This window comes from Artemia franciscana, chromosome 4, assembly GCF_032884065.1.
Source record: "Artemia franciscana chromosome 4, ASM3288406v1, whole genome shotgun sequence".
NCBI classification, from domain to species: Eukaryota; Metazoa; Arthropoda; class Branchiopoda; order Anostraca; family Artemiidae; genus Artemia; species Artemia franciscana.
This window is the reverse complement of record NC_088866.1, coordinates 36,838,885-36,850,901: the sequence shown is the minus strand read 5'-3', so window position 1 is coordinate 36,850,901 and position 12,017 is coordinate 36,838,885. Positions and strand designations below refer to the sequence as shown.

General features: G+C 33.6%; 1 protein-coding gene across 1 annotated transcript in view; it reads left to right on the top strand.

Moving 5' to 3' along the window:
- LOC136026372 (protein sax-3-like) overlaps positions 1-12,017 on the top strand; it is a 170,625-nt gene that overhangs the window by 69,971 nt on the left and 88,637 nt on the right. Inside the window, exon 7 of the mRNA XM_065702917.1 lies at positions 4,836-5,041. Within this exon, the coding sequence (XP_065558989.1) occupies positions 4,836-5,041 (206 nt within the window). The remainder of the gene's footprint in view (positions 1-4,835; positions 5,042-12,017) is intronic.

Genomic DNA, 12,017 nt, shown 5'->3' with positions numbered 1-12,017 from the left:
TGTCTATTGAGCAAAATCTCCGTATGAAAATTCAGAAACGATAACTATTTAATCTGAAAAAGAAAATTTTCACGAAAAGAAACTTATAGGAATTGCAAAAAAAGCCTTAAATTCCTCAAAAATTGTTTTAGTTTGAGGGATCGCGATTGTTTCTTCTTCTTTGTCTCTGGTTCAACCACTAACTGATTTCGGGTAAAATTTTTGTATTGATTCAATAGTATGATAATTGAAGTTTTATATTTTCTTTGCACTTCACTTTCTAGCTCGCGAAATTACCGTTTTGCCACTCATGGAAATATTTTGATAGTTAATTACTTTGAGTTTTATAGAATTTAGCCAAACAAAACTTAAATTCAAAACGCTAGGTTAAACAACTACTGAGAAATGTTCAGAGAGAAATCAATATGATCCTGATGTTTTAGTTTATCGTTGTTTTTCACTAACTGTAAACCGCAAATGCTACAATGTATTCAGTTTGAAATTATAAAGCAGTTTATGTTTAGATTTTATCTAAGATTTAACCATGCCTCCAGCGTACATTCTTAATAAATAAACAGCTTCTGTTTTATTTTCATAAAAAGTCATTTGTCTAAGAAAATGAAGAACCAGGAGGTATATAATGGGTGTAGTTATATTAGTAAATTTCACCTTGTGGAGATAAATTATTGGAATAGTTTTTCTTGAAGTACATTGTCTCACCAGGAAAAAAAAAAAAAATGAAAATTAGAGCTAGAGCAGACCAAAGCAATTACAAGCTACTTGAAGTTGAAGCATTTTTAACATTTGAAATACATGAAATGTGTTTGAACACTTCTGAACTACATATTGAAAAAAAGTCCTAATGCTTTCAGATGGATACCTTAAACTTCAAAAATGGAGAAATGACCCAGGTTTATAAATAAGAAAAAACAAAGCAAAGATCAGCCGCAGCTAAAACAATCTCAACCTATCCTGATACACCAACCTCAAGGAGAACAAAATACAATCGTACAGAAACTAGCGATTTCTGAAGAAAATTTCTAAAGGTACTAAAGATCTGATGCCTCCGAGCCACTTTATGGAAAATATGCCCAAAATTAGACTCGTAGTAAGGGCATTAGAATTTGACCTTGCGAACAGAGTAGGAGGACTTTCTAGTATTATTTAGTTCTCTAGGTTTGGTATAACGCTAGTCCTTTACCTAATATAATCACTAGCTTTGTTGGGCCTCATCTGAAGGGAATGAGCTTATGGCTTTAATATAATATACCCTGATACAGGCAGTTGCAAATGGATGTACAACGTTAAAGAAAGCCATTTTTAAGCATTAAGTTCTAGATATTTCCTCATTTATGCATTAATACCAGGTTGGGCTGAATCCCATAGTTTCTGCTTGCACATTCCTGGTTTGCCGACTAAAATTTTGCGAATATTAGACCAAAACTAGAGTTATGACTACATTTGCTTTTCGAGGTGAATTTTGGAAATGACGTCATGTCATATCCCACATAAACAATCGCTGTTCAAGTGCGCCTCTGCTGGTTGTCTGTTTTGTCATAAGTGTTTGGCAACTTGATTCGAAAATGTCAAGCAAGTATAAAATAATGTTCGATCAAATACTTTAGTAGTTGGATATCAACTTTAACTTTATAGAAAACTATGGAAAATATGCCAATGTACCATGAATGCTTGTTTTTAATCAGAGTGAAACGTGTTTGGATTTTGTTAGTAACTTCACTGAACATTTATTTGTAGTTCCGCCGCGTCCAAGGATAACTCTATTATTGTCTTTTTTTCTTTTAGACATGCATAGCATGTTATGTGATGGATGGATTTTGTTTTACCCTGTTTTATGCTTCAAAAGACTAAGTTACGAAAAAACATAAAAATTCTTCCATGTCAGAAGATGAAATATCTTGTTTTTTGGGGGAGATGAAGATATCTGTCAATGGCAACCATTTTTGCCAAGAATATTTCCTGGTTTGGTTCCCGACGTGTAATAAATATTCTGGTTGATGCTTGCTCTGGATTGAAAGACATCTTTATAGTTTAATGTCGAAGTATTCCCACTTGTATTCTCACTCATTTGTATAAATAGGTAGGTGTATACTTGCAAAGTTTTTTTTTTTTGGATTTCGTCAAGGACTTTTAGGCATGGAACTTCACAATATGTGTTTAACCCCCGAATTAGTTAGAAAATTTCTTCAAGTAGGTAATCGGGCCAATATCATGAGTATTCCCCCGACCCCTCATTTGTTTAGGTACTATAGAGTATTTGTTTTATGAAAGACTTTTTGATATGGAAGACCGTAATTAATCGTAATTTTTGGCCCGAGAAATTGGCCGTAATTTTAGTCGCTCTATTCTTACCATTATCACTAGTTGCCTTGGAGACGGGAATTTATTATGGAAGCAAAACTAACTTTTTATTTTGTAGATTTGTATTTCTGACGTTTTTATTTCTATCTTTTTGTCTGTGATCAAACACGATCATACGAGGATTATACGAGGAATAAATGAGGGCGAAGAGGTGACGTTAAGTGACGAAAAAATGGACAGAGGGGATGACTTCACTTACATGGAAAGTATTATCGGGGGAAATTGAACATATAGAGGAGATGAAAAGAGTAAAATATCCGAGGTGGTGTGTTTTTTTTGCCGTAAAAAATATTGAGAAGGATAGGAAGGTAAGTCTGTGGACTAAGATTACAAATATTGAATGCCACGGTCAGAAAAGGGGTCAGATATGGCTCTTAAAAGCGGGTACCTCGAAAAGCATAGAAAGATTTGTACTACGTTTTCTGAAGGAATTGCCAAAGCATGTTCTATGCACTAGTTTCACTGCTACATGTTAAACAATAAGCTCTACGAGAAAGAGGGTTTTACATGACTTTCTAGGATTATACTGAAAGGAAGGTTAAGATGGCTTGGCCACGTTTTACAGATGACGGATGACAGATTGCCAAATTTTGTACTTTTTGGCCATTCATCATGGGCCAAACAAAAAGCAGTTAGTTGCCAGATCATAATAAAGCACTTGAAGGTAATTTGATATCATGGGAGATGGTAAAGAGGGAAGCTTTCAGTATATTATAGTGTGTAGGAGGGGCATGGACAGCTGTTGGTCTCAGATGGGTTGGTGCTTCATTGAGTTGTTAGTAGTAGTAACAATTGTAGATAATCAATTTTTGCTGAAAGATTTTTGCTTTTCAGCACAATTGAAAAGCAATATATGTTGAATAAATTATACCTATATATGGCTATTTCATGTACCTTGATTTTGTTTAAAGAAATTGGTACTCCCGTACAATCCAGAGCAAACTCGAGAAGTGAAGCTAGGTTAATAATATGAACCAAAACATGATAAAATGTAATATTTATTTTATATAATAATATAATTTTGTCTATATATTTGCACGTTAGGGGGTGGGCGGGTTGTGGGGGTGAAGTAACCCAATTAACCTTACCCCCACCCCCTCCACAACCCTAATTTGCAAATATATAGCCCAAAGTATACAAGTCCAATGCATTCTGTCACCCGCTATTTGTTTTTGTGGCTGTGAAACCGGTTATCCTAGATCCTACCATAAGCAACCTTCTCGAGTGTGTTCTGGATTGTACGGGAGTACCAAGAATTTTTTCAACCATTCAGGTTGTATGTTTTTCACCACAAATAAGATAGATAGACACTTTTCGTCTGAGGTTAACTCCTGTGTGTAGTTAGTCTAATTTTTCATATAATAAAGTTGTTTGAGTTGTACGCAGGAGGAAGAAGTATCGCGCTAAGATCTTGGTGTTTTTTATTTCTTTCCATTTTTGCTGTTTTACCTTTTCCTCGCACCGAAAACCAAAAAAGGTATGCGGAAGTGCCTGACAAAACTCTTGACGGTGAGAAGGTGTATGGAAATCACTTTAAGAGGATCAGAAGAAAGACAGCTATAGATTATCAGTTTGGATATTTTATTATATCGATTAAGCGAAAATACTTATATAATTTATTGAGAATCAGATATTGCCCAAAACTATCCCGAAAATGTCTATTTTAATATCATAAGGTCCCTTTCCCAACTATTTCATGAACAATAATAAACAACAGATTTTGGAAACCAAAATTCACTGAATTGTGACAATAAAATGATATGTTGCTTTTAGTTTGAATCTTCAGACTTTTCAATTTTTTTTTTTTTTTTTTTTGTGGCCCCTTCGCTTCATTCTAATTTAGGCTGTTGTTTGTAATATTGTCTTTTTTCTAAGTTTTCTTTTATTTCACATTGTTTATTGCTTGTTTTATTATCAATCTTAGTCCACATAGGGGCTGGGGAGAGGCGGTGTAAATCTCGCTTCAATCAGCAACCCAACACAGTTTTGACTTGTACAGCTATCAATGCCGTACCCAGGGGGGAGGGCGTCAGGGGTTTTACCCTCCCCCCTAAAAAATGTTTTTCCGACTCGTAAAAACGTAACAAAAATGAATATAAACAAGCTTTTTATTCGTTTTTTGTACCCCTCCTCGAAAGGTTGGTTTTTCCTGGTTGGGTAAAAGTCATATTTGACGTCCTTTTGGTCGTTGAAAATCAGACCCGGTATAAAACTTCCAAGCTGAAGATATCGTTATTGGGACTGAATGGAAAATAATAGGGTACTGACATGCCGTGAACAGAGTGACTGCTCTGGAACTAGCAGCCAATATAATTCTGCTGATATCTATGCATTATGCAAATCAAAAATATGAAGAGTATACAGATTGTGCAAATTGGTTGCACTGAACTTCACAAAGCTTTTCTCCCGCGTGTAACAAAATTGTGCAAGAATTAATAATCAATTTCCTGACGAGTCACCAAATGTTTCTTTTACAGTGCCGCCAACGGTAACATTTATTGAGCGATTCATTCGGGTCGAAACAGGATCAACAGCATCCCTCCCTTGTACTGCTGAGGGATTACCTTCACCCGATTTATTTTGGACAAAAGAAGGATTAAATAACTGGGAAACGCTCCGTGTCGGCATGTCACTTGACGGCGACAGAGTTTCTGTGACGGACGACGGAACATTGACAATCAAGGTAATTTAGAAAATTGATGCATATTTTTTAACAACATCTGTCTTGGAGTATTCCCCGTTTGATTTGTTATTCGCCTCCTTTAGCTAAGTATAAACATTCAAACGGGATTATAGCTGTGTTGGGGGAAATCTGCTTTGTTATATTTTTTCAAAGCAACACTTCGGGGTATATAAAAGTTTGTTCAAATTGATTGACGACACGTTATCGTTCACTTTTTTATCGGGATTAGTTTTATTCAACTTTTCTCCGCATCGCTTTGCAACAATTTCAAGTTTGTATTATAATATATTAAATGAACCAGAACTTAAAACAGACATCGAACGAGGCCTGTATATAGAAAGTAATTTCTGGAGGATCGCGAAAAATTTCCAAAGCAGCAATGAGTTGAATTGTATGAAAAAAATGTCAAGAGATTCTGAAGTTCTTCAAATTGAAGCCTATATTTCTTCCCTTGTACATCGTTGCCTTATATGGCAATCATGTTGAAGTAAAATGATAAAAATGTTCATGTTTTGGGTGGAAGGGGGTACAATCCCTAAATTCTCCTTCAACTTGCGTGCCTTGGTGCATCTTAAATGTTATTCCTCAAAATGAGTTTGACAATCTGAAAGATATCTTCAGCGCATTTTTATTCATTTGGTTCCATTTATCGACTGAAGCAAAACAGACCTGCAGTATAGACGTGTTTCAGTATCTTTGGCTTAGAGACTACCAATCATAACTTCACGTATTATAGGCTAAAAGGAAGAAAAATTATTCAGCTAGGCACATACATTTTCACAGATTTCTTCTTTCTTATTTTATTAAACAGCCATGACTCACGCCAAAAGATAACAAAAAACTCATTTTTAATCGTATGAAAATATTTTGTTTAATCGCTCTTTCGATTAACTCACTCCAAACTTTTGGAAACACGTGGTATAACATGAAAGGTCTTTTAGACACACACAAAAAATATTTTTGACAAGAATAAATGGTTAAAAGGTGTAAAAAACCTTAGGAACATTCGTTTTTATTCTAATGAGAACATTTAAGTTTTTATCACATTTAGTCCAGGTAACTAATTTAACGTTACATGGCATTTTTCTCATCCTAGAAATAAAGCCATTTGTTCAGAATATTCAAGCTTTTTTGTCAAAAGAAATAAGACGTTGAATTTGTTCAACAATCTATTCAAAGTGATTTATTTCGACACTTAAAGACAAAGCCGCTTACAAATCCTTTCTTTAGTATATAAATGTATAAATATTCTAACGTGACTTTTTTCTTACATCCTCCTTAAAATACCGCCAAAAGGGGACGAGATCTTATCAGGGATTAAATAAGACAGATTAATGAACTGTGATAGATAAGGGGATATGTACTTGGTGCCTATGTACATACATCAGGATAGGCACAGCCGGAGGGCCGTGTATGACCTAATACACGCGTGAAAGCAGATCAGTATTCAATTACTCAGACGTGAGGGAGGGTTTGGGGCTGTGCCTCACCCAAGAAGCTCGTGATTTTATTAGTTTTGCCATGATTTAGTACGCTTTCCGTTTTAATTCCCTTGTTTTTGTTCTGTTCTTGAAGCCCCCCCCCCCTTGAAACAAATCCTGTGTGTATACCAGCTGAGGAGGAAGAGGCTGAGGCGGTTTTAGAGTAGGGACAGAGCTTGCGCCGGGCACAAGAATTTTAGGGGTGCAAAATTTAAAATGAATAATCTAACGGTTGCAATCATTTTGTTATTTTTGAAATTTTATTTTTAATAAATTATAAATTATAATTTATAATTTATTAATTAATTGGTAAAACAAAATAAATTAAAAATAATGACATAATAATAATTAAATTAAAATAATTGGCAATAATTAAATAATTTAAATAAAAAATAATTAAACAGTAAATTATTAATTGATTGATAAATTGAAAATATTTTTGTTAACAAAGTAAAAATTTTATTAAAATTTTGCCTGAAAATTCTGTAGGAGGCAAGGTAGACTACTCAGGATTTTGCTTCAGGCGCAACAGAGGCTAGAACCTACAGTTTTTAGGCGTGAATGTAAGACCAGTGGCCATGTTAGAGACAAAACCTGTGCACACATAGTGCATCCATATATGCAGTATAGAATCCCTTAGTAATCGGCGTGGAAGTTTTTTTCTTTTGGAGTCTTATGTGTTGTCCTTCTTCTGTGATTATTCGCTTAAATCTTTTTGTCACGCTCATATTAATTGAATTTATGTTTCTCTTCGTTGTCATTAGGTCGAAGCGGAAAAAATTAATTCGAATAAATTTGGTTTCATAGAATGATAACTTTCATTAGCCATGGGAAACATTAATTCCCGTTTAATCAAGCGTTAAATAAAGTCAATATTTCTACAATTTGAAGCTCATGTCCAAATTCATTCATACCTTCTTTGTCAGGAGTTGAAATTACATCTTTCCTATGCAACTGTGTCACGCAAGAGATATTGTGACATGATGTTTCTGCTTCATATGCCTTGCGATTTAGTATATAGAAATGATAAATAAAGTTTAGGTATTCCCGTGCAATCCAGAACGCGCTCGAGAAGTTTGCTTAATGTAAGATCTAAGATAGCCAATTTCATAGCGACAAAGACAAATGACATGTTACAGAATGCATTAGAGTTGTTTAGTTTGGGCTATAATATTTGCACATTAGGGATGGGGTAAGGTTGCGTTAGGTTAATTTAACCCCCCCCCCCCACCTAGTTTGCAAGTATATAGCACAAACCGTAACCTACGTGGAAGGAATTTTTCGTGGGGGAGGAGAATTTCCCAACATTATTTAAAAACGATCAGAAACTATATTACAAAACAGCTATTTTTCAACTTAAAATAAAGAGCAACACTAAAACTTAAAATTGACAGCAATTGTTACGTATTTGAGGGGGCTCGCCCCCTCGTCAATACATCGCACTTTACGCTAAAGTATATTTAGTATTTTCAAAAGAGCTGTTTATTCTAATTAAACGGCTTTGTGATTCAGGGGCCATTCTTAAAGAATTTGAACAAAATTCGAATTTTAGCCTCAAGAGTGAGGCATTGACGAGGGGGCGAACCCCATCGTATACGTAATATTTTCTGTTCGTTTTAAGTTTTAATGTTGCTCCTTACTTTCAGTTGAAAAACTTGTTTTTTATTTAATTAAAATAAGAGACAAACTTTTTGTTGTTGAAAACAGTTAATTAAAAAAAAAATACTTATTATGAACCTTACCCTCTGTTTTGGATCTGTGCCTCACCCTGGAAGTTCGTAATTTTATTTTACCATGATTTGGTACGTTTTCCGTTTAATTAACCTATTTTTATTTTGTTTTTGCAGCCCCTCCTCTGAGACAAAATTCCGCGTACATACCTGCTTAGGAGGAAGGTTCAAGGACAGAGGTGGTCTTAGGGAAGGGACAGAGGGGGAACTTGCCCTGGACAAAGGGGCACAAAATTGAAATAAATAATCTAAAGGTTGTAATCATTTTGTAATTTGAATCTTCTCTGAATCAAAATCGTACTCTGAATCTTACTCTCTGTTGAAACATCAAAATTTGTTTTTGTGAAATTGTTTTGCCTGCAGTTCTGTCTCAAGTACACGATCTGCGTCAGTTGACACGCATATGGAAGGATTTGTTATTCATGTTTCTATATATCCCTATAATCAAATACGTCCTTCCAGAATTTGTTAACTGTTGACCCCCTCCTAGCAAATTATCATTCAGTGAACGACAAAGTATGAACCAACAAAAGACCTACCTGCTTAATGTTTACATTTTATCCGTTGAATATTTTGCATTGTAGCAAGAAAACTCAAAAATTTATTTTCCAGCATTAATCTCCCGTAGAAGAATCCGGAGAACTTCGTTTAGCCTAATTAAGAAGGTGACATATCCAGTTTCTACGCCACATGCTCGACAAGGGAACAAAAAATTGTTGAATAGTTTCTCACGTCAAAACAAGCGGCTTGATTAAGATGAAGCAATCCATTTCATGTCCAACTTTTATGAACACTGGGAACAATAGCTGCTTTTAAAGAATTGGAGGGAAATTCCTAACCGTAAACAAAGACACTTTCCACAAGCAACTAATTAATGTGTTTTCCCTTAAATTTAATTAAAAGGATTAAAAAAGAGTCTATTAAAATTTTTGACAAAATTTTTGATGGAAGTAATTAAATAAACTGGCGATGATCGAGAGGAATATTGCTGTTAACAGTATTTTCTTTATCCTACATAGTTTTACCAACATTGGTAATTTGTTATAAGAATGGTTAATTGGATAATTAACATTGCCAATTTGTTTAAGAAACTATATCTTTATTTATAGTCGTTGTATAGAGCTTGCTAACAGGCCTGTTAGAAGACAGGTATACAAAATAAAATAAAACCCGCAGCGTACGTCGTACACTTTTATCTTAGGACCAAAAGAAGGATATTTGCCTCTATCTCTGAATTCCAAGTCCACTTACCTCTCCCCCCCAAAAAAGATAAAAAACTTAATTAAAGTTTTGCCCACCAACCCCCCCCCCAAAAAAAAAGAAAAAATCGTGATACAGCATAGAGTATACCTACATTACAACGTATAAGATTCGGCACCTTTAATGAAACCTACTGACCATACAATCTCAATATGGGCGATAGAGCTAAAAAAAAGTATATTCTCTTATGCGGATCAAAAATGTACTAACTCTGATTGTATAAATATACTGACTCTGATTATTTTAACTTTTTCAGTGTCTTGGTATTAGCCTATATCGGCCTCTAATTAGCATTTTATATTCTAATTGCATTTAGTTCAAAACAACAAGCTTTTTTCAAGTGAAAATAAATAGTAACGTTGATAAAGTAAGCATAATATCTTCTGTACATGGAAGTGGGGGGGATACTACCCTTTTCTATTTCTGCCCCTCCGTGCGTTAAGATCTTATTGAGCTTTTAAAAAAACCTTCATGAATACATAAAAATGTTGTTAATGAGCAATCCCAAGTTTTTTGTTCACCGACTGTCTTTTAAAGCTTTTTAACTGAAAGTATTACTGTATAGTATAAATACGTATCGATAAGCTCTTCCATTCTTGAGGCATTGTGAAAAATAATTTTCATCGCATTCCATTTGCCCCGGTATTTGAGGCCTTGATCTTAAAGCACTGGGCTACAGTAAAACTCTAAGTGTAAATAGCGAAGATTGGAGGAGAGGTAAGCCCCCTCCTATGCAGAATAAGTTGTTGTCGTTATAAATTTTTGCCCTGGTCTTCATTTTATTTGTAAAGCTTGCTTTTTAAATTTAGTTTTAATTTGTTCTCCATATCATACCTAAGATTACCCTTAATATGAGGAGGGCTACCACCCCTTTGAAACCCAGTTACCCCAATCTTTATATCAAAGTTTGCCTTTTTATGAACAATGCTTCGAGAATAAATGCTATTTTGGTGCACTTCCTTTTCTAAATAAAGCATAATTTACCAAGATATACTATTGTCTATGTAATAAGATTTGCTCTCTCACCACCAGAACTTCGAACCATATAAATTATATATATATATATATATATATATATATATATATATATATATATATATATATATATATATATATATATATATATATATATATGTACCAATTCTTCAGTTTGGGACAAGGGTCAGTAGCGTAACTCTATAAGCTTAGCCAGAGTCGACCCAGCTCTAAATGGGTACCTGGAGAAATCTGGGGAAGGTAAACAGGAAGGGTGTGCGAAAGCACAGGATGGCTGGCCCCCAACCCCCCATTGCACTTCCTGTCTGAAGGGCCAAGAAACGGAGATCAGCACAGCCGGTACGGACTGTAAAGTCTAATGCCGTATCCTTTACCTTATATATATATATATATATATATATATATATATATATATATATATATATATATATATATATATATATATGTATAGTATATATATATATATATATATATATATATATATATATATATATATATATATATATATATGTATGTATGTATAGTATATATATATATATATATATATATATATATATATATATATATATATATATATATATATATATATATATATATATATATATATATATATATATATACATATATAGGGGCCCAAGACGTTTTTTTGGGGCTTAGGTAACCCTCTTCCCTTAAAAGAATCAATTGGCTTACACCCTAGTAGAAGGTGTCCAACTATCTTTGTAGCCGTTAGTTTTTTTGGATAAAACGTCCAACTTGTTCGTTTTTCATGGACTGCACGCGTGTTTTCGGATGAATGATATATTCCATGCCAGCTTCACATCTGAGATTGGAAGGCTATATAAATACCTTTTCAGTGGTTCTTCGACTGAGTGCTACATAATATTTCCGGCCAACATTTTGTTTTACTGACCAAGATCGTGGAATGGAACACGTTTATGTGTTGCGATCTCTTTTGCAACTTCAAAGGAGCGCTATATCTTTTATGTATTTGAACGAATCCTCTTTCAATAATCTAGGACTAGTTGTCTTTTAGAATCCCCCCCCACACACACACACACTCACGAAAATATGGGCGCAAATAACTTATGAATTTTTATATGTTAACACATTTTGATAAGCTAATACCTTATTGAAATAAACAAGTTCTGCATATTAAGATTCAGGATAAATAATAGACTTTGTTGTTGCAAATAACTAGAACTCTGATTGTTAGGATTTCGGTTTCTAATTGACAAGGGTTGTAGGCTCTGTATATATATATATATATATATATATATATATATATATATATATATATATATATATATATATATATATATATATATATATATATATATATATATATATATTTATATTTATATATATATATATATATATATATATATATATATATATATATATATATATATATATATATATATATATATATATATATATGTATATATTATAAACTCTTTGAACTAAACCTCTCTTAAATGTAACTTACACTTTACGTCATGTAAGGTA